Below are 23,071 nucleotides of genomic sequence, written 5' to 3'. Positions count from 1 at the left end.
AATTCATTACAAATGTGAATTATGTACTTGATCCAAGTGGTGTTTATTTTGCCTCTCCTGAAGATATATGTCAGAACAACAGAATTAACAACAGCTTTTTTTTTTTGAAATAGATGTATCTTTACTGAAACTGATGTGTGTCTCAGTGTTTACTCAGTCACCGTTTGCTTGGTGGCTTAATCTCATCTTCTCTCAGGCCTTGTTTCAGTGACTTCTAAGAAAGGGACATTATGTAAACACCACCCAATTACTGCCATCTAAATTGACTCTGTGTGAGTCAGCACTCAGGGGACAGTAGGTGAGAAACACAGCCCGGTGAAGTCAAAAGCATTTTAAAATAGGCATAAAAGAAATAGTTCATTATATTTACTGGAGGCAGAAAGGCCACAATAATCAGCTTAATTATCGGACAGGAGTTGTGTCAGTCATCAGCAAAACACCTTCAGGTGCTTGGCAGGCAGTGGGCTTGGAGAGGGGCTGCAGCCCCTTACACTTGGTATCTCATTTTAACAGAATTTTTGTCAGCTCCCAGAATTTTTCAGGAATTATCTTTGTATCATTTATATCTTAGTTAACACACTTTATTCATCACTCTACGAAATCATGTAGTGGTTTTGAAGTACAGCTTGTAGCCTCTTGTGGGCTGGTTGGCTGCTTCTGCATCTTTTTTTTTTTGCTCTAGAGGTATTTTTCCCCACCTTTTCTCAGTACTGAAGGTGTACGGAATATACAAAGACACTTGCACAGAATCCTTTCCCAGAGATCTTTGGAATGACCACAAATGCTGCTGTTACCAAGGATCAGTCAGGAACACAGCTGCTATTTGATGACATTCTTTCACAGGTACGATGCAAAGCCACACACCACCTTACCCTAATTTTCTACTGTATATCCATGTTAGTATGCTCACGCTCCGTCTTGAGTTTTCACTGTACTTCATGGTGTTGTATCTCCATTCTGGTGAAATTACTTTTCCACTCAAGAATGTTTTAAGGCTTTTTTTTGGGGGGGTTCTATTTTTTCTGGCTGTCTTCCCAAGGAAACATTTTGTGACTGTACAGTCAGTTTATAGATCTCCTGCTTCCTCCAGCTTTTAACAGTTTTTAGCCCTTGGCCAATTCTAGTCCAGTGTGTAAGCCAGGTACAGTAGTGCCACCACAGTTCAGGAGGAAAAAAAAAAAGCACATCTGTAGGCAACTGGATTTTGTTAGTTCTAAGCTAGTAACTTTTACTGCAGTAATAGAGGGATTCTATTCTGCTGCTTCAGAGGCAGCAATGCCACACTGAATGAAACAAGAATAATGAGGAGGGTTTACGGGTTTACAGGTAGTAAACTCATGCTCTGGGCAGAGCATGTTTCTGAAGGATGGGAGTGAGAATTTCCCAGGAGGGGCAGCTTTCTCTGGAGGAGGCTATGGACCTTTTCCCTGAGCAGTCCAACGACTACAGGATCAGCAGACAATCACAGTAACTTTCCATGGAATCCTCCAATCCACTGTTTTGTTTTCAGTACTGCTCCTACCTGACTGCCCTGCACATAAATGTAGGACAGAGTATTTATGTTGGTTTTTAATTGTTAAGCAAAGTATTTTGACACCTTCCTTTTCAGAATTTCTTTTAGGGACTTGTAGTGATGTCTGCTCAACTGAAAGGAGTACTAAAACACAAAAGTAATCAAACCTTAAGAAACTCAACAAAAATATCTGCTCCTTGAATATTTTTTTTAATTTTCTGAAGGCTCCTTATGTATAAGGAACATACATAAAATGAACACAACACTGTTGACAATGAACAAAACAGCATTTGATAATTTCCAGCTTTATAAAATTTTTTAAAAATGATTTAGTTATAACAAAAAAAACCAATAGCTCAGCAAGTTATCTTATTGGACCATTATCACATTTTAAACCATAGACTCAGTTGTTAATGGGGACAGGAAAGAAAAAAATAATAAAAAAAATAATCACACTGCATCTAGCAACTACAACATTTTCTAAGCATAATCACAGCGGATTGAGTGCAATGTGATTTACATCAGAATTCACATGGGATGTCACACAGTGACAGCATTGTAAAATATACAAGTAACATTTATGCCCTCCAACAAATACAAGTTAAATGAGACTCTGGATTCAAGCCAAATGGAATGTTGAAGCCAAGTAGAAATGTAGTGGAATTCAGATTGTCTGTAACATGACTCAGAGGTGTACATTAGAATCATCTGGAATTCAATACTGGTGGAAACATAGAGAAGTCACAGCTGTTACACTGCTCTGTTACACTTGCAATAAATACTAGAAAATAAAAGTAAACAATCTATATTCCATGAAAAATATAGTACCTACCTTCAACGACCATGTTTTTCCCTTGTCTGAAGATGGTCTTGGAAGGAAGTTAACTATTTTCCTACAGAGGCAGTGTATTGAGCTATAACCACATTCCAACTAACACAACAGTAAATATACTACTGGAAATACAGAAATCTTCATTTGAAAAGAATTAAGAGAAATAAATCTTAAAAAAATTCATTTGACAAAACACCAGCTGCATAATGACCCCCTTATATTTCAGAATTAGCAGAAAAGAAAAAAGTTAAGTCAGTCAGTTTAATACAAAAGAAACAGAGATTGTTTAAACTCAGATCTTCAGAAGGTATCCAGGAAGTTTTGTCTCATTGACTTAACATGGGCACTATGCAAAAATGTCATCCAGGAGTTTTACACTGCAGAAATTCAGCAATCTGAAGGTAACAACAGTGTGTTTGCTAATTAGGGTTCTACACTAAATATATTTAAAGAAGAAAAAAGAAATCCTGAGTTCAGAACATTAAATGGCCACGTGCCTGAACTCTGGGCTTTTGGCTTCTTCACTGAAGAAACTGCACCCTTCTTTGAAATGGACCCTTAATACTGTTTCCTGATACTGCATTAGGAAGAAATACTGGCAACCAACTGATACCTTTAAAACACATGAGCTGCTCTCAGTAAAAGCTAAACTGACCAATGAAGCTTCCAAAGGAAAGGGCCACAGGAAACACAGCACGTTGAAATGGAATGCAGAGACCCACTGGCTCTCATTAAAGGCGTCAGGATTAAGTGTTTTTAGCAGCTACACTGGCACCAAGCAGACCGGAACTTTAAAACTTACGGCACACAGTCAAAGTACAGCTTTTACCTGGCATACACAGTAGAGAGACAAACTGGATGTTTGGATAAAAAGCTACTACCATGCTTAGGACTGGTACTACAGAATCAACTTGCACTCCCCACAAACTCACAATTTATTTTTTTTTAAGGAGATGGGTACAAGAAGAACTAACTCATGTCTGGCAATAAATGCCTGTCAGCACAATCTGATCTAGGACAGCTGGTCCCAGCAAGTTAAGGCCCAAATTTTCAGTCTATTCTTCTAAATGACACATACCATGGTTCTACCACATCTGCTTTTTAATAATCTAATTTAAATACCAAAATTGTAAAAAAATATCATAGAAATGAACTCCTTTATACTGGGAGTAGAAATCTTCTTACATATTCTTTACTGCCAGAAATGGCTGGTGTCACAATGTCTGATATCAAGGCATTGTAGGAACAGATTTGATGCGCTGTTACAGTATCGTAAATACCCTAACCAGTACAACATCCACAGAGCATAATTTAACCCTTGTGTCCAGCTTCAGCAACTAGCATCTTGCACCTTGGTTTAACATGAAGAGGAGAAAACAGTCCAAAGTAATCATTTTAAAAAATGGAGAAATTCCCACATGGATTCTCTTGTTAAAAGAGTTTGCACAAATTCACAGCCACAATTCTTCAGTAGTTTATGCTGCAAGTGGCACACAATACATGTTTAGCGTCTGTAAGAAAGAACCAGAAACAGCTCAATAACTCCAAGGTCAGGGATTTCCCCAAGCTAACACTAATTCTACCGCATTTTGCATTTTCCTACTAATATAAAGGAACAAACATCAATTGAATCTCAGCTGGGGAAAAACATCATCAAACTGACCCTCGACAGAAGTTACACTTTGCAGAGTACATGGCAACAGCCTGCCTTCTTACACAGGAGCTTTGCAATGATGGAGTGCAGCTTAACACAGCTTGTAAGAATTTAAACAGTGTTTAGGCTTGGGGCTTCTTTTTAAAAATTTAAGCCAGCATAGTAGTTTCCAGCCATGTCCTATTGTAAGACTGAATACTTCAAGTCACCACTATGCAGAAAAATCAGCACAGGATTAATACACATATATACAGAGGTGCACAAGTATATGTGTGCACATCTGTCTATATCTATACAGATCTATACATACATAGAGCTGTGAGCTACTCAAGACTCATGTGGCACAAAAAAGTTTCCTTGGGTTCCTCGCACAGGTGTGAGTTTCAGCTGCAACATCTGGGTTCTGTCCAAATGCACTAACGGAATGGTATTTTCCCAAATGAGATCTTGTCCTGTACTTTTTCTTTCTTAAGCAAGCAGTGCTCCTTATACAGCACCCTGACCTTGGCCCTTATTTCTCAGATTTAGGGTTTCCTAAACGTCGCTCACTTGAGTTTAGGAGTTGTGTTGGGTAAGCTCATCTGATGGGATTAGAGAAAAGCAGAAGCTACTCTAGGCAGAAAGGAATCTCCTGTCCTTGTAAGCAGTGCAAGCACCACGTGTCCTCTGAGCAGTGTGCACACAGCCCACACAGTGCAGACTCAAAGCCAGACCGCAACAGATTGGAACCACAGTGATTACCAGCATCAGGTCAAAACTGGATGTCAAGCACTATTTTGTCTTCATAGAGGGCAATCACCAGCATGATGGCAAATCCAAGAAGCAGGCCTAGATTCTGAAGAATAAACTGCCCCACAGGACAGTAACCATGCTCTTCGTTATCTCCATCTCCATGAAGCATTTCTGGAAGCTAAAAAATACAAAACAATTGAGGAAGTTATTTCACCTTTATTCCATTTATACATGGACAAGGTTACAAGGTGATATTGTCAAGGATATCTCCAGGGCTCAGATATAAAACCAATACACTAAGACACAGCTTAAACTCTACTGAACAACTACATTCAATAAAAACATAATCACGTAATGTATTTACAAAACAAACTAAAAATGCCTTTCCTTGAACTTTCACAGGAGTATCCATGTAATTGAACATTAAGTTCCTCAAGATAGGGTACAGTCCAATATTCTTCAAGTCCTGCTCTTTTAATTTTAAATTCAAGTCATGCTCAAATAAACATATGACTTTGATTAACCGAGCCATTCATTTGTCATTTGAGACGCTTACACATACTCACATACACATCCTTTTTAAATATGGGGTGGTGTAAGGAGTGGATAGAAAACCACACCTCTGTGAACCTCTGCTCACAGCCAGGGAGGAATCAAAATCTACTCTTATTGTGTGCCAGGTAAAGAGGTCTTTGAGAAGGAGGCTGATTATGCAAAAGCCAAGACAAAACTGGTTCATTTTCAAATATCTCGTGCAGAAGCTTTCCTGCTAATGGGACTTTGACTATTTGGTTACTATTATGATGGCCGAGGGAAAGGAAAAGGAATGATGAAGGAATGAAAGAACTGCCTTCCTTTCTTTTATGCATGACATCTTCAGTCAAAGGATAGGAAATAAGAATCAGACACAGAGCTTACAAGGAAGTGATATTTCAGGCATTACAGGCTACTATAGAACACCTGAAGTTGCAAGAAGGATCATTCTACCCAGACATTCTATTTAACAGTTTAGCAGGCCCCGAAAAGGACCTATCACCTATTAAGAGATTAGAGTGACTTTATAACAACAGTATATTTACAAATTAAAGTCTCCATAATGAAGTGGAAAGCATGATGAAGTACCCCAGAAATGAAAAACAATCTCATCACCTTTGGGCTGGTAAAGACAAGAAGTGAAAAATTGCCTTATTTAAATGAAGCTCTGAAGCAGCTTAAAGGAGAGAAATCAGGACTGAATATCGGCTGGTAACATGTGCACAGCAGCACTGCTGCCTGAAGAGTCTGATCTATGGTGCACACACACTTGGGATAATGCACCCGTGTGTTCTGGAAGCAGCAGCATTTTTCCACCAGGTAATTTTTTAAAAGCTACTCATCACAACAGCTCAGGATTACCAGCTGCTCACAATAAAAGTTCAGACTGAGCCTGACCAGCAGACTGAAGTGCAGCACCCCCAAAGCCCAGGAGGCCCCAGCCCAGCCCTGCGCAGGAGCCGTACCATGTCGACCAGGGCCACATAGAGGAACATGCCGGCGGTGATGGCGAAGATCCAGAGGGTGATGTTGTTGGCGTACTGGCCCACGGCCGTGCCGATCAGCATGCCGATGTAGGCCATCATGGCCGACAGCAGGTTGTACACGATGGCCTGCTTCACTGTCATCCCCGCCTTCAGCAGCACTGCAAAGTCACCTGCGGGGACAGCATGGGCTGTCAGTGCCACTGCCAGCAACCCAGACACCCCTCACCAGAGAGTGCTGCTGCTGCTGCTGCTGCTGCTGCTGCAGGGGCTCATGGGCACCCTGAGCCACAGGAACCGACCCCCTTGGAGAGCTGTACTCAGGCACAGCCATCCCTTGGGTAACTATGACTGAAAGGTGCCTGTTCATCCTGCTGATTGTCAGAAAGGCAGCAGTGATTAACTGTGAAGGGTGAATGGAGGAGTCTAGCTAGGTCTGCTCTTCCCACAGAGAACACACCCATGTGCACACACTCAGAAGTTCTCCAGAGCACATAAAACCAGAGGCTTAGTTAGGATCAATAGCTGTGAAAATTCCTCTTAGCTATACACACCTCATAATGCAAATCCAGGAAGAGGATAATGAGGCATTTGTCCCCACAGAAGATGACAATGAATTTGAGCACTAGGAAGAGATACATTCACAAAGAATGACTTCGCATCCACCCTGAATCTGGGTAAAGGCATGCCAGGGTAATGTGTTTTATTCTGAATTCAGGACAGCTCTGCTAATTTAGGTGCTAAAAGTAGATATTCTATAAAAATCTAGACTTCAGTCTTGTAATCAGCTCTAATAGTTTTACTTCATTCAAACTGAATTCTTGTGATCATGAGAAGTGTAAGATGATGTACAGACATCAGGACAATTAATGTAATATTCTTATACCTATGCCTGAAATTATCTGCCTAATCTAGTATCAAGAATTAGAATCAAAACATAACAAAATTAAAAAAAAATAGGTGTAAACTACTCACCCCTTATACAAGGTTCATTTCATCATGCTATGCTGTCAAGTTCTAAGCATTTTAATATACACTGCGATCCTTTATCTATTGCAGCAGCTTCAGTTAACTAATGATTGTACAGCACAGGTCAACCCATGAACACCTGCTCTATTATTTCCCCCCTATGCCCACGATTTACCTAGAGCTCAGGAGCTGTCTATATAGAATGCTCTCCCTCATCACCTCTAAGGTTTTAGAATTGCTTGTTTTACCTCACTTTTAATCATTTAGACCCAGCAGCTCTTCAAGTGAGCAAGCTGTGAGTACAGACATAGGTCAGTCTAGCACAACTTCACATCAGTGGAAAACCAGAAAATTCCTCCTCTCTCTGGCTGCTCTTTTAAACTCTCAGAGTGCAGTAAATTTTCATACAATGTGAAAACAACAGGTTTCACCATGGTTAGCTACCTCCAGAAGAAATGCTTCAAGTAGGGGGGAAGAATCAATGGCACTGGCAACAGTGCCTACAGGCATTACCCTAAATGGCCACACCTGCTGAACTTGGCCACAGTTGGAACAAAGCCTCTTCTGAAGATCCCCCACATGGAATTTTACTTATGTAATAAACCTGTGTTTACTTATGTGACTTAACTTTGTGTAAGACAATGCCACACAGAGTAGTGTGAAACTCTGTAAAATGCAGAGCTATGTAAAATGTATGCTCCTAAGAACATTTTTAAAACATGCTCAAAAAGTTTTACAGAAGTGCTGTAACTAGACACTACCAACATAATCCTGTAGCAGTACCTACTCTGAAGCAATATTTCTCCCTCACCCTCTGAAGTTCTGGTCACCTCTGCAGCTTCTGCACTGCATTGAGCTTATCACAGTATTACAACAACTTTTAGATAAGGATTTTGTACAGATGGAGCACAGTTTCTATGCTTAGTTACCTAATTCATGGGGAAGCTCGTGACAAAATACTGCTATAGATGTACTAATTCCCCCTGTCAGTCCAGCACTAAAAGCTGCTCCTAGAAAAAAAAAAAAGGAAAAAATTAAAATTATATTTCACAATTTTCAGGTCAGAAAAATCAATCGACTTTGCAGAGCTGACACCATTCTGTTAGAATGCGCACTAATATTTTTCATTATGTCTGTGTCCTGTCTGTATACAAATGAGAAATACTGGAAGCACCCTGGATGTGCATTACCATTGCAGGCTTTATTACTTATTTATCTGAAAGACAAACCCTGGAGAGGAGAACATAATTGGCCAAAAACGAGACATAAAGGCAACAAGCCAATAACACCACTTTTAGGAACTCTCCAGTACATGAGGGCAGTTAGAAATGTACATGAGCAAGAGTCTGGCTCTCTCCTTTCCAGCTTGCAAATCCAAACTAATATTTAAACCATAATCTCTCTAATTTTCAAAGAACATTTCAGCAATATTAGTAAACCAGATCTGGAAAATAATACGGGTAAAATCATTGCCATAAATATCTTTCAGTACTTTTGCATAAGCTAATTGAATTCAGTTAACTTTAATGTCATACCTTAAATAATTCTGAGATGAGAAAACTGGTATTAAATTTCTGTACTGTAGCAGAGAAAAGCACAAAAAGAGCCTGCAGTGACCAGTCTAAACAGGCAGCATAAAGCAGAAAGAAAAGACAATCTGAAGACAGAGAGGGAATTTAACTTTCCTTGGGATTCTTCATAGCTTGACACATTAAAAAGATGAGCATACTTTTCTAAAATCTACATTTTACCACAAATTCAGCTGTTTGGGCTTGACCCAGAAATATTCAGAAATGGAGTCTCAATACTGTGAAGTTCTCAACAGAAGGCATGACAATTGTTTTTGGCCCTAAGAGCCATTGTCTAAATGTCTTACCTGTTTTATGTGAAATTGAAGCAACAAGTTAATTTTTAAGGAGTTTAGTTTCTTTAGAAGTTGAGAGAAGGAAGTGGAGGAACTATAGTAGATTCTGTTGTTAACTAGAGACCCTGACAAATGCTTATCCCCCATCCTTCAAAATGGATGTGTTCCTTCTGCCATTAGTTCAGAACCCTGCATACCCTTACTCTTAAGCAGTTACCTTAGTAAAAAATCAAAAGTGTGCATTTCAATCCTCTCACCATTATCCTGACTTGTATAATCCAAATTAATACACTTTACAATTCAAATCATATTTAGAACATTGTGTGACTCCAAGTTAATTTAATAAATCTAATAAAATCTGTTTGGTACTTCCAATTTCTTCTGCACTTGGCTAGAAATAAATCTATACTAACTGTGAGCCAAAACAATATTTTGCTTAAATAAAAATTATATTATCCTAAGTAATACTTTTAAAATATTATTTCTGTAACCTGAATCACAGTGCATTTTTATTTGCAAGTACTGTGTAATTCTATGTATTAAGAATAATATAAATAGTATTATTATTATTGTTAGTAAATATCATTCTAAATAAGGCTGAAAGGCATTTATTTATAATTCTAAGGCAACTGAGACCCGAACAAGAAAGGTGGGTTACTGTGCTCCATAAATCCCAAGGTTTGCATGCACCAGTCTCTCCTTGGCAGAGATTGTGATTGTCACTGCTACTCATACACTAATTTTAGTGCAAATAGCACAGAATATTAACAAAAGGTAAACTGTTAAACTATTACAATTGACAGCCTTTTTATTTCTGCTCTGCAGGAGACTGAACAATGGCAGTAACCACAGGTGCTAACTGGAAGCCTTACCTGTGATCACTGATAAATCAAATATTAGCAGAGTTACTAAAGGTAAGGAGAAACTGTTGAGGAATACTCAGTGCTTTTGCTTACCGATTGCTAAGCCATCACTAAAGTTGTGAATGCCATCTCCCATAATTACCATCCAAGCAATATTAGCTATCCCAGTATCTTTCAGGTCTTTTCCAGAATGACAGTGGCCATGGGAATGATGGGAATGTTTGTGATGCCAGTGGTGACTGTGTTTTCTAGCTATCATTTTATCTTCTCCATGGCTGTCATACTCGGAATCGTGCAGCTCGTGCTCTTGGGCGCCGTGGGCGACGTCGTTGTGAGAGTGGCGCAAGTTGTTCTCCTCTTCTGCAGACAGGTAGTTCTTGGCAGGGGGCTCCAGCTGCCCGTCCAAGTCAGTCAGTTCAGTTTCATTCAGCCGGTCTTCAGACAAAACTGAGTCATCTGCTCCTGCATCCAGTCAGTTGGGAGAGACACTGAGTTAATTCCTGTTTAACCAGCAACCACTGCACCCTGACCTAAGGGTTAACTGCTCTGGGAAAGCAAAACAAGTATTTTACACATCCCAGTCCTGCAACTTTGTTGTCAGCATTCAATCCGAAAACTAAGTCTGTCATTGAGACATTTTTTCACAAATGTGCATGTACAATCTATAAAATTCTCCACTGCAAGGCAGCAGCATTGCATCCATAGCACTCAAAGCCAGTTTGAGCCCAGCCTACGCTGGTGCCTGTAATTTTGCTACTGACAAAGTTTATGGTTCAACACTGGCAAAGGAGAGTTGCCAGAATGATGATTATGTCTTAGAGCTGTAGATGGGATCTGAATGGTTAAGGAAACCCCAGCTGGCTCTGTCTGCATGTGCCCATACAGGTCACAGCTCAGCCTCCACTGCCATGCAGACATTTCAAATATATGTTCCAATCCCTGCACTGCTGAAAACTTTCCCTGTTCTGTGTCAGTGCCCCAAAGCCCATTTGAGATTGTTTGCGTGGAGAAGGCTGCAGTTCTAACCCTCTCTTCTACAAACCAATCAAATTAAATAAACCTAATTTGTGCAAATGCAAATTTGTATAGGTTCTTCATCCACAAATTACTTCTGCAGCCATGCAGGCAACAGAATCTGAAGGTTATGAAGCAAAGCCTTTGCCCTTCTCTCCCCCTGTGACAAGGGGGATAGAGCATTTCTTCTGGGTACACACAGAATGAGCACCCACAGGCTGTCATGAAGGAAGAGTGTGCAAAAGTTGTTTTGGATACTTGAGGAGTATTCAGGATACTCGGTTGTATTTGTGGAAAGAAACAGATTTTGTTTATCTGTAACTGGTCAGATGATGAGATCTTCAAAGTGGAATATATCCCCATTTATTGTGTGGGTGTTCATTTTTGATCTAATTTTTGCCAGGGCTGAGCTAGTCAGTAACAGCTTAACCAAAACAACATAAAAACCCCAAAAACAAACGAACAAGCAAGCAAGCAAGCAAACAAACAAACAAACTCCCAAAGATCCACAGCCACTCAAAACATGACTGCTTCAGAAGTCTGAGAACCATCTCTATGGCATATTAGGAACTGTTCAGAGTGCTCTCAGATCTAAAGAAAACAAAAAAGATTTAACAGGGAAAAGCCTATTAAGTCTTATTAACAATGATTTGCATAATAGCAGCAAAACTGTACAAGAGGTTACATGCTACACACCATGCCCCAGTAACCTGCTCCTACTTTGCATCTCCCAGTCAGACAATTCTGACAGTAACTGCCTACCTGCAAGGGGTTTCAGCTGAAGCCAGTCAGCATCTGGTCTGTTATTTAATTTGTGATCAGAAAGTTTCCTTCCAATTGGTGATTCTTCAGGCTGGGGTTTTTTGCACCATTTCTGCTTACTCTGCAACAGAAAGCAGGTAACAATCTGGTTTGTGACAGGACATTGATGGAAATAACAGGTACAGAAATGCTGTCCAAAAATCTCCTAAATAGATCAAGCTACTCTCTCTAACCATGTATGACAGAAATATGTTACTTCAGAATACTGATCTTTATAAGGCTCAGCAACAATCCCTATTCCAGTGGGAGTGCTTAGCTACTTACCATGGAATCTCACTCCCAAACTCTTACATGAAGATACATTTCACTTCAGTAAGAGGGAATATTCTGACAAGGATTGCTCTTATAGCTCAGAAATACTTCCATGCTTTTTCCATTTCTAATAGCAATACTTCTATTAGATTTGTTCAAGAAAGCAAACTTGCAGCAAGAACAGCTCCTCTAATTTGTTCAACTTTATTTTTTTGTTTTATATTCCTGTAACTTCTTTGTACTTCCCTTTAAGAAAGCAGCAAGCTTTTCTCTATCTGCAGCCTATAGAGCAGATCCCAAGGATTTGCCAGAGCAGCCTAGGGGATTTAATTATTTAATTAATCTCAGAGAACATATGCACGATAAAACAGTTTTCATCCTTTTATCAGAAGATCTAAGAAATTCTTTCTCCAACACAGAAAATCTTCTGCTGCCTGTCCGCTCAGACGGCAAGTCTGACATGAAAATAGAGAAGGTGAAAAGTTTTCACAGTCATTTTGGGAGAAGCAAGTTGGAATTTCACCAAAATAATTTTCTCCTCAAAGCTGAATGACAAAGGCAAAGGCTAAAACTGAACTTTCATCCACCATCACACTCCCCAGGGTACTTGCTCTCCTTTTATACCCCTACCATAAATACAGAGTGCTTCCAGCACTAAAAATCCAATCATTTTTTGAGAAACAAGTTAAAATTTGACCAGCAGTTTACAGAAAGCAGGTCTGAAAATTGTAGCATTTTTCTGATGTGGAGAACCTGGATACCTCTGTTACACTGGCATTGTTAGGTAAGAGCATACTGCTACATTTCTTGTCAATTGTCTTGACAATTGCTGGCTCTATAAGCAGATCTTTCTTACATGATGCTTTCTCCTGTTTTTGCAAAAAAACCCAGGAAGCTTTAGATGCAGCTTCCTCCATCAGATTTCTACACTGTTTTCCCAAGTTCCCTTGTTGAGAAAAGCAACTTCTTTAGGAAGGGGATCCCTCACATAACATCAGACGGAATACAGAGCAGCAGCAGCAGCACTTGTTCACAGAGCAAACACAACTCCTCAGCACTCACAAGGCAGCTTTAGGGAACGCATTTTTAAACAGCAAACAATTTCAGCACCTACCTTTTGTTTATTGTAATGTTTGTACATTCTTATACAGTGCTCAATGATGAAGAGAACATAAATGCCTCCAAGTGCCAGGAGCCCCTTGAGCACGGGGTCATTTTCCTCCAGGAAGCCCTCGGCGTGCACGGCGTGCGCGTGGCCGTGCCGGTGCGAGTGCCTGTGCTCGTGCACGTGCCCTTGGCCATGGTGGTGGCTGTGGTTGTGGCCTCCGTGGGACTGGTGGGAGAGACAACAGTGACACCACTGGGGCAGCCATGACACTGAAGTGGCACTGGGCCAGAAGAAACAACAGAAATACCCACCCTTTTTTGCTTTTTCTTCACGCTAACACATTTTGCCACATAAGTTTTTCAATAGATTACTCATTACCCTAATTAGTAAAAAAATTCCTCTGGGAATTTTTTTTTTGAGCGGGTAGATAATGTAGCTTCAGCTTTTCTCTCACAATGCTGAAGATGAGACTAACACTCAGAAACATCACAAGGAATTACCACCATTCTTACACTCCCACTAGCAACCAAGCCTTATGACTTTTTAAACTGTTACAGTCAGTTACAGCCTAAATTCTAAACTGAAATATGAACTTAAAAAAACTCCTAAAACCATGACCAAAAATGCATATTAGAATTATACAAAGAAAACATGTAAATATTAGTCTTTGTGCTAAACAGCTGAGGTAATAAAATGTTTAGAAAACACTTCCCCTTTTAAGAATTATAGTACACCATCATGCATTAAAAGTTGCTCACCTTCCTTGGGCAATTGCTTGATTCAGTACATGAGTGGTTACTTTCTCCCTCAAATATAGCAAGCAGGCAGGTTAATCCCCAGGAAATACTTTTAGGTACTGATACACAGCTATCAGTAAACAAGAGACAGCAATACTGCTAATTTTAAAATACTCTTCTTGGGCTCCTGGGTGTTTTACAATAGTGTGACATCAGTTCAACAATGAATATGCAACTACTTTTCCCCACCTTTTGTTGAGAGAAACACATTTCTTTCCTTTTTGTCAGCAGAAAGTCTCCAAAAGTGTTTGTGTCCCTCACAGTCAAGTCAATCTACAGGTGCATCAGTGAACCTTTCTTTATTGACACTATCAAACAATTCCTCGAAAATTCTAGACTCATTTACAATTAAGAATAAAAGGTGAGGAGATCATACTTACATGTGGCAAGAGATGGAGCAGTGCATCTCCACTCATTGTTCCTACAGCCAGAGCTACCAAGAAAGTTAGAAGAAATTTGAAGCACCATTGGTTAATGATGGGAACCAAGATCACACCTAGCAAGGAAAGCAGGCTAATGACGGTGATAGAGATGATACCACAAAACCAGGCTGTGGGAAGAAATGAACACAGAGAGGTTATCAGAACAACACCTGCAAAACTTTTAAGCCCGATTAATGACTTTCAAGTAGCTCTTAAGAAGGTGACTTTGCTTTAACCTAAGATGTGTGATTGTTCATTGAAAAGGTGCTGAAAAATTTTAAGGCAGTACTGAAGTCCACAGCAAACCAGAACTACACAGGCTTATTAACAGCACAGTATAATACAGTGAGACATCAGAAGACAATTAGCTAGAAAGAGCCCAGCAATTCTTCCTGACTGTTAGTTCCAGGCTTGGCTTTGCAGCCCTTCATGAAACTAAAAACGAAAGGTCTCATACTGGGACAAAACCATGTCTGCTACTTTACTTACAAGGGCTCTACAAGCACTAATGTGTATGTAACACTTATTTTTAATATGGTTCTGATGCAAAATTTTTCTGGATTCTGTATTTCTCCCTGTTTGGAGTCACATGTTTAGTTTGGCACTATTTATTTCACCTGGTGCTTTGAAACATACACCTTTATTCATGAGAGGACTCAACCTTTGGCAGAGGAACTCTAAAACTGAATGCCACAATAAGAGCTTGAACAGCTGAAAGCACCTTGCTACCACCAAATAGCAGCATTTATTTCTTCTGAGAATCTTTACCGTTGCCATTAGAAGAAGTGATAATGGGATGTGGTACACCCAACATATTCCTGTTAATGAGGGAAGATGTGAAAATTTCTACACGACATTGAAAAGAAGGAATTACAGAAGAAACATCCTATAAACAAAGAAACATGGCTCTTTCAGTCAGCATCTCACTCCAGTAAAGTATTTTGTTTAAATTTTAGTACAGAGGCTTTGATTTTCTTCCACAGGGTTTTTCCTAGCTCCACTTTTAATCAAAAATGCATGTCTACCACATTTTGCCAACTTTAAGGTAAGTTACAGCTCCTGACTCAGAATCCCTAACATTTCCAGATTTCAGAGTACAATCTAACTTTCCTTGCATCTCTGAGGGTCCACAAGTAGGGGAAAACATCCTGGAAAACGGGGCAAGGGTATGTGTGAGAGGAGAAGAGGAACAAGTGTGTTGCATCTGCTCAGTGTCAACATGAGGGTGAAACACCCCAAGAATTCTGTCTGTACCAAACCCACTACAGAGCAGATTTATACAACTTTGCCAACACAAGTGCAGCAGCAGGCTTGGTCTGGTTCAACACCAAAGCTCACAACATCTGCTGCTTTAAATTTTATTTTGGGATATTCATTCTTACTAAGTCTGGGGCTGTCATTCCACAACGCTACATAAAAGGAAACAATTCAGCTGAAATGCAAGGAGTACAAGACCACATCCACTGGGAGAAAATGACTGGAAAAAGCTTTAGCCAGTATGAGGTGTGCACTGACAGACTGAGACCATAGAAAAAGAGAGTTGGTGGTGAGATAAAATCTGCTGTCAGATGAGGAACTGAAAAACTGAGGCTGGAAAACAGGAATACGAAAGAAGGTCTAAAGTGGAAGCAGCACCATGATGACCAAAATACTGCCACAGGTCCCCAGACTGATCCCCAGAGCACTCCAGGCACGTAGCCTGGACCAAGAGCATACATGGAGCTGTCCCTCAGTGCTCAATCTAGCACACATGCACAAGCAGCCGAGATAAAAATGACACAGCCTTTGGGCAGGACACTGCCCCAAGGTGGGCACACTCTGGTGCTCAGTGCCAGGGTAGATGATCAACAGCCTTACATGGAGAAAAATGGAAAGGCTGAAGTTTCATCTATCACAGCAGGGTTGGCAGATGCACCTCTGAGGGGCTGGAATACTCCTGTGGATGATACAGGACCTAAAGATGGCATCATGATTAAGATAAGGCACATGGGATTAGAACATGGAATCTGTGCCCCTCTCAGATTGAGCCCCAGGGAGCACTGGCAGCTGCACAGGCAGAATTACAGCTTGGACTGAGACACTTCTCATCAACAGCTCTAAGCCATCTCCAGCTCTAAACTAAATGCTCCCTTGTTTACTTGTGTGACTTCTACTGGCTTCATTCAGTAGCAGAGGGTGCCTTTCCTTTCAAATTGTTCAGGGGCCTCAGTGGTGACAATGCCCCCTCTCCCAGCAGCCACACTGTGAAAGCTCAGTTCTATGGATAAGCCCTTGAAAATCCTCCATTAGAAGATGTCACAGAACTATCTGTAAATTACAGGAAGAAACCCAACATGGCTTCATAAGGTTTTGGCTGTCAGTTAAGTAAATTATCTTGCTTTAGAAAACCACAGTTAGCAGAGGTAATGGAAACCTCACAGGCTGGTATCAATGAACAGAAGCAACACTGGCCTGCTAAGATTGATTGAAAGCTTTAACTGAAACTAAAGTAAACCACAGAAAACTCATGTTTAAAAGTGACTGTATCCTCCTAACTTTGGTGAATACTTCTATCTAAAATGTTTATATTAGCTTAGGTGGGCACATGCTTTCATTTCAGTAAAGTCCTACAACCTACAGGTTGAGTTACTCTATGACTGACATTTGCCCTACACCTCCCACAGTCCCCACATTCCAATAAGGACTTGTTATTTTTTGATTCACTTCCTTACATAAGAAGGAACAATTATTATTATATCAACTGAAATCTTGCTGTAATTAATACAAGAGAATACAGGGAATTGTTATGAAGAATGATTTATCATTATCTAATCAAGCTGACTTGTTTTGCAGGTTACTGTTTGAGAGCCAAATCAATGAGTTAGAACCCAAATTTTTAACAGCTAACTGGCAAAAGTGTTATTTATACTCAAGGTATCAGATGCCATAAAACATGTTGAATGTTCACAATAAGCTTGACTAATTTTGCAGATTAAGTCTCTTAAAACGTTAAAGGTCTTCAAGCTGAGTTATTAATGAACTCCCTTTCTCATTACAGAAAAATAAAATGCAATCTTTTAAAAAGAGGCACTCATCTGTAGAAGCTTCCTAATTAAACTGGTCCAAAGCATGTGCAACATGACAGTTTTGTATAGGGTTTCAACATTTTAATTGGCAGAAAATGCTTAGAGTTGCTCTAGCAATGCTCTTGGTAATCAGGCAGGGGTCAGCTCTTACTACACTGAGACCACAGCACAAAGCAATTTGCTGTTGTACAAAACACCCACTGTATCTGCTCTACAGCAATCTCTGAGCAGCTAACAAGACAGCAGATGTGTCACTAGAGGAGATTTATCTATAAGAAGTTAATTATTTTAATGAATCTGCAATTGGTAAGAAAGATTACCAGCAATGCATTCTTCCCAGCAGTTATTAACATCTATGAGAATGCAGTTATATCAAGCTTTATTTCTAATGATGCTAATATGCACCTATGTACTAATCAATCCTCACATTACCAATATACTTTCATTTTCAAAATACAGACATTATATCTAAGGTTTTTTAGATTTTTAATATTTTAATGCAACTAAACATCAACAGTTCCCTTATAATTTATGAAAGATAGCAGAGGTAGACCTATTTGAAAAGTACATTCAGTTATGAAATAACAACAGTGGATTCTACCCTTAAAGTAACTGCTTTAACAGTAGTAAAAATATTTTAACTTAGAACTGTGGTGATAAGAAGTCTACTCAGTTTTACTCAAGGTACATAGAAAAACCAGAAGATTTTGATTGCACATTTCTCATGTGCTTAGAGAGAAATAGTCAGAAAAGGGAAGTACGAGAAATGACAATTTAAATGCTCTTGTACTTGCTTGTGCCTATTTTTTAAGTTCACCAAAAATTATGCATGTCAATTCTACAGCTGTGTATCACTGCTAAAATACAGAAATAGTAAGACCTAAAGTCTCATTTTCCAGTGAATGAATGGTGATGATAGTGTTGTTCTCTATTCCTGAATTAACAGGTCCAGATCAAATTTATTAAGAAATTTACTGCCAAAGTAACACTGCAACTTTCCAACTTTGAGATAAACATATGGACCACCTCAGTGCCATTAAGAAAAAAAGACACCTACCTGATGCACCTGTTTTATCTTTATTCTCAATTGATGCATTTTTATTTCTTGCAAGATCTTCCAGCTCATCATAATGTACAATACAAAGCCTTCTCTCAATCTGGTAGAGCAAAGCAGGACAGATGTACACAAAGAGCTCAGGAGATATTAGGGAGCTGGCTTCCAGACCATAGTACCGTAGCAGCTGTGTAGCATTTAAGCACTGCAAGCAAATTGTACAAACAAATTAAATATAAAAGCATCTATTTTCATGTATGGAAAATGCAGGACATTATTTGAGAACACAAAGCAGAAACTTTGGTCTAAATGTTCTCCCAGTGCTAAAACATGTCTTAAACTGATCTAAGTGGTTTATGAAAGAAGGAAACAGTAAAAATACCTGCACCGCACACTTGAGTCTCCCAACACCTACATAACTTTTGATAAATGTCACTGAAAAGCAGTTTCCATATTCTTTGCACAGTACAGGCAATGAAGAAAAAGCAACAGGTGAAGAGTAGAAAAATGTAAATCCAAAATTGGTTTTTAAACACTTCTGTTTACCTACCAACCTTCCGTGTTTTGAGTTTCACTTTTTAATACAGTTTGAAACCTTGAACTCAGTACCCCCTCCATCCTTCTAGTTTAAAATTATCACTTTACAAAGTCCTGCATCTGTAGTTAACTGTAAGGGGAAGGGATTATGGTGCTGGCAGAACTAATGGATGCTGAAGGACAAAACAGAAGAGCTTTCACCAAGCACAGTGCTACTGAAGCTACACCTGCAATTGCTTCTTAATCTCTCAGGACAAAGATATCAGAAGTGTGCTGAAAAGATGCAGGTATTTTAGGAAAGAGTGTCCATGCAATTTTCAAAAATGTTAGTGATCTCAGATTCAGAAAGAAGCCCAAAAAAGGTGTGTGTGGTGGTAGTATTCTGGAATATTGGGAAGGGGAAAAGCTTTACAGATCCAATTCATACACTGTATTACACTACGGTCCCAAACACGCCTCTCTGTTACTTGTGGGTATGCGCCTTCAGTCATTATGTGACAGCACTGAAAGTCAACTTACCAGCTCTCCATGTCACACTCACCTCTTCATGCTTGTGCTCATCCTCACTGTGCTCCTTGTGCCCGCGTGCCGCAGGAAGGGCATGTTTCCTTACGCTGATCTGCTTGTGCGAGGCCTCTCGCTTGCTGGTGTGGCGGTGCCCGGTGGCGCTGCCCACGCTGCCGTCCTGGTGGCCGTGGCCAGCGGAGCGGTCACTGCCGTGCTCGTGGTGGTGCACGTGCAGGTGAGAGGCGTCGTGCACGTGGTCGTGTTTGTGCACGCGGTTGTGCTCGTACTGATCGCCGCCATCGTGCTCCGGAGCGTAATCCCACGTGGCGTCTCCCGACGTCTCGCTGATCTTCTTCTGCTTCTTCTTCTGTTTGCGCTGTTTGCGCTCGGGCTGCTCCTGCGTGGTGTTGGTGTCCGTGGCAGGCTCGTGGCTCTGCTCGGCAGGGTCGCCGTGCCCGCCGGCGTCGTGGCGCGAGTGGCGTGTGCCGTTGTGCTCGTGCCGGTGCGCGCGCGGCTGGTGCTGGTGCTGGTGCCGGCGGCTCTGGTTGTGCACGTGTTTGCCCTCCTCCTTCAGCGAGGGCACGGCCGCCTCTCTCTCGGTGTCACATTTGTGATTTCTCTTTGCAGACGCACCGACCGCGGTCTGGTTTTCTGAATCTGAGTGGCTGTGAGCATGGTTATGAGGATGAAAATGCTTTCCTTCCTGTACTTCCAAAGCATACAAGTGAGAAACATGATCGTGGCCAATATCATCATGATTTATCATCACTACTTTTACCTCTCCCAAACCAAGGCTTATTAACAGTTTTTCCAGGCCAAAAAAAGATAATCTTCCATTTTCACCATAGCGATCAAAAATCTTTTCAATGTAGTATTTTTGTTCATTTTCTGCTTCCAACGTTGAAAATTTACTGGGCATAGATTCTGTTCCTCCATTCTGGAAGTATGATTCATTTGAGATCTGATAGTCATTATGGTCGTGCACACGATCCTTTTTGGGACCGTTGTTGTGTCCATCTCCATGGCAATGATTGCACTGATGAAAAATAAATGTCAGCAAACAAATGATGCAAAATTTTGTGTGCATGTGTACCTTCATCTCTGTTTCCTACAAGAAACACAAAGGGATGCACTTAGCTGCAAAGCAATCTCAATGTCAATTTATATGGCCTATCAGTTTGGTACTTATGCCAACTGAATCACTCACAAAGCTTTTTAGATATTGGCAATAAAAGAATAGCAATTGCAGTACTTTTACTGCAGAAATTGTGTTAATGTACTTTTCTTATCCAACAGTGAGACAGACTGTGTATTTTAGAGATGTGGTTTTACAAACCATACTGACAGGAGGTGATGATAAGAAAAAGATTAACAACATTTACAGTCAGTCATATCAGAATATTTTTGTGCATATTTTCAGAGGCATCTATACTTATGATAACCTGTAATATTGAAAATCTTGATAAAACACAAGCTACAAAAGAATGAGAATTATTTTAAAATAACAATGCTGTAATTTCCTGTTCACAGGGATGACAGGCAGGTAATACAGCTGAAAACCCACACACCATTTGTTCTCTTTTTGTGCTGCTGAAGTGCCTCTACTAAACACACACTGCACAATTCCCTGTTTTGAAATCATCCATTATCAATGTACAAATAAGCTGCCATTAACTAACTTCAATGTATTGCTTATATGTTCATATTTTTAGTACTTTTCACTTACATTTGTTTACTGACTTCAAAGATCTATGTGGACAGCCATTTAAAAAGTAGGGTTATATGGAAAACATCTGCTTATGCAACTCAAAAAATACTGTTAATGCTGACAACTGTTGAGCTGAAAGCACTTAGTGCTGATTTTTAGAAATTCTATCATTGGGACAATGTGGTTTTTTAGTGTTACATGTAAAAAACTTACAATTCAACACCAAGTTATGAAGAAGACACTGCAAAAGCTTTTCTTGTGATCAGAACTGAAAACAAGCCACCACTTTACCCTGCAGCAAATGTAGGAATGTGAGGAGACAGGACACAGGCCAGCTGTGCTGTAAGCTCTTACCACTGCCAGTGGTTTTAGTTCCTGATGTGCACCTTGACTCGAGCTGCCACTGGCCCTCCATCCCCAGACACGAGTGACCTGCACCCTAAAGTGCCACTGACTCTCACATGAGACAGGAGAAATTTGGTTGTCCTTCCCAAGCCCCCCACAGCAGCCCACTAAAATGTGCTTTGTGAAACCGGCCAGGTAAGTGCTCTGCAGCAAACCACATACATTTGAAGTCCATCTTACTTTCCCAAAATATCTGTTGGAAGCTCCTATACTTGTAACAGGTCGGCAGAGAAAAGGAAGGAGCTGTCTTCTAAGGACTTTATATGGCAAATAAATGTGTCAACACAGAAGACAGGGAAAAACTTTTCTCTTGTTAATCTCTACAAATCCAAAATATGAAAATTCACTTTTTCACTGGAACTTCAAAAGCTGACAAATTTTATTTAAAAAGCAAACCTCTCTTTTGCAATGCTGTCCCATTTAGAAACATAAGCCCAGAAGAATATCTGGGCTTATGTTTTTACATGTAAACTGCGTCTGCATCGGCATCAAAACTGATTCCATGGATGCCAGATAGGTAAATGGCTACTCATTGTACATTAGTGGCTTATTTTTATAAACAGCTGGTCAATTATCAGTCTGGAATAATCATAGTTTGTCTCCAGTTCAGTCCCCTACATTCCAGTTACTGATTCCGGGGTTGTGCTAAACTTTTTCAAGTACTTCAGTATGGTAAGTTCACCCCCAAAACTTATTGAAATATTATTCTCATATATATATATGTATATATATATAAAGTAATACTACATTTGTAGGTAAGAAACCTTTTCTCCCCCTTTGCCACATACTGGTAATACAGTCAGAACAAGCAAAGTTAAATTATTCTCATTTAAACAAGCATGATCCAGACTAAAATATCTCTACCAGGAAATTCATGACTAAAGCATGCTCATAATCCTTTTCACAACCTCATGATCTTTTCCATGTGACTGTCTCATACAATACTACTAATACATTACTTGGAAACTTTAGTCATGCATCCCTAATTGTGGTGTTTAGCTTTGAATGGTACCTTTTCTCCATGCCCTAGTGGTTAAAATAGTCTGAACCTATGACTGTGTCTCGTTGCTGAAGAGCTGAGCAGTCTCAGAGCAGTTTCAAAATCAATTACTTGTCTGTTTTCAGTTAGAACAATAATAACCCTAGCACAGTATTTTTGATTTTCTATTGCATAATATTCGGTATCTTCCATTGCATATCTTGCTATGGAACAGATACTTAAAAAACAAATGTTCCCATAATAAAAAGTTTCCAAAAGAACAACCAGAAAGAATTAATTCTTTTTTTCTTTTTAAACGAGTTTCATTATTCTCTAGGCAACTGTAAATACCTGTCATGTTTAACCTGTCAGGCGGCACTCATGTGTATAATACTGGAAACCTGAAGTCCAAGTTCTGTACACTTCAGTGGCACAAAATTGTGTATAGCTGATCTCA

The 23,071-nt window shown here is 39.9% G+C and overlaps 1 protein-coding gene across 10 annotated transcripts in view; it reads right to left on the bottom strand.

Moving 5' to 3' along the window:
• Positions 1 to 1,711: 1,711 nt before the first annotated feature.
• Positions 1,712 to 23,071, bottom strand: part of SLC39A10 (solute carrier family 39 member 10) — a 72,463-nt gene continuing 51,103 nt past the window's right edge. For 8 of the 10 annotated variants that reach the window (XM_030952189.1, XM_030952193.1, XM_030952192.1 and 5 more), the window contains 9 exons: positions 19,557 to 20,630; positions 18,482 to 18,683; positions 14,318 to 14,487; positions 13,147 to 13,365; positions 11,721 to 11,841; positions 10,038 to 10,406; positions 8,147 to 8,227; positions 6,231 to 6,421; positions 4,751 to 4,909 (listed from right to left, as the gene is read on the bottom strand). In XM_030952189.1, coding sequence (XP_030808049.1) covers positions 4,751 to 4,909; positions 6,231 to 6,421; positions 8,147 to 8,227; positions 10,038 to 10,406; positions 11,721 to 11,841; positions 13,147 to 13,365; positions 14,318 to 14,487; positions 18,482 to 18,683; positions 19,557 to 20,621 — 2,577 coding nt within the window. In that variant the 5' untranslated portion in view covers positions 20,622 to 20,630. Of the gene's footprint in view, positions 4,910 to 6,230; positions 6,422 to 8,146; positions 8,228 to 10,037; positions 10,407 to 11,720; positions 11,842 to 13,146; positions 13,366 to 14,317; positions 14,488 to 18,481; positions 18,684 to 19,556; positions 20,631 to 23,071 lie in introns of all 10 variants that reach the window. The other 2 variants (XM_030952184.1, XM_030952194.1) reach the window with 2 other exon arrangements.

Source organism: Camarhynchus parvulus, chromosome 7 (genome assembly GCF_901933205.1).
Source record: "Camarhynchus parvulus chromosome 7, STF_HiC, whole genome shotgun sequence".
NCBI lineage: Eukaryota > Metazoa > Chordata > Aves > Passeriformes > Thraupidae > Camarhynchus > Camarhynchus parvulus.
This window is presented reverse-complemented; position numbering and strand designations above follow the sequence as displayed.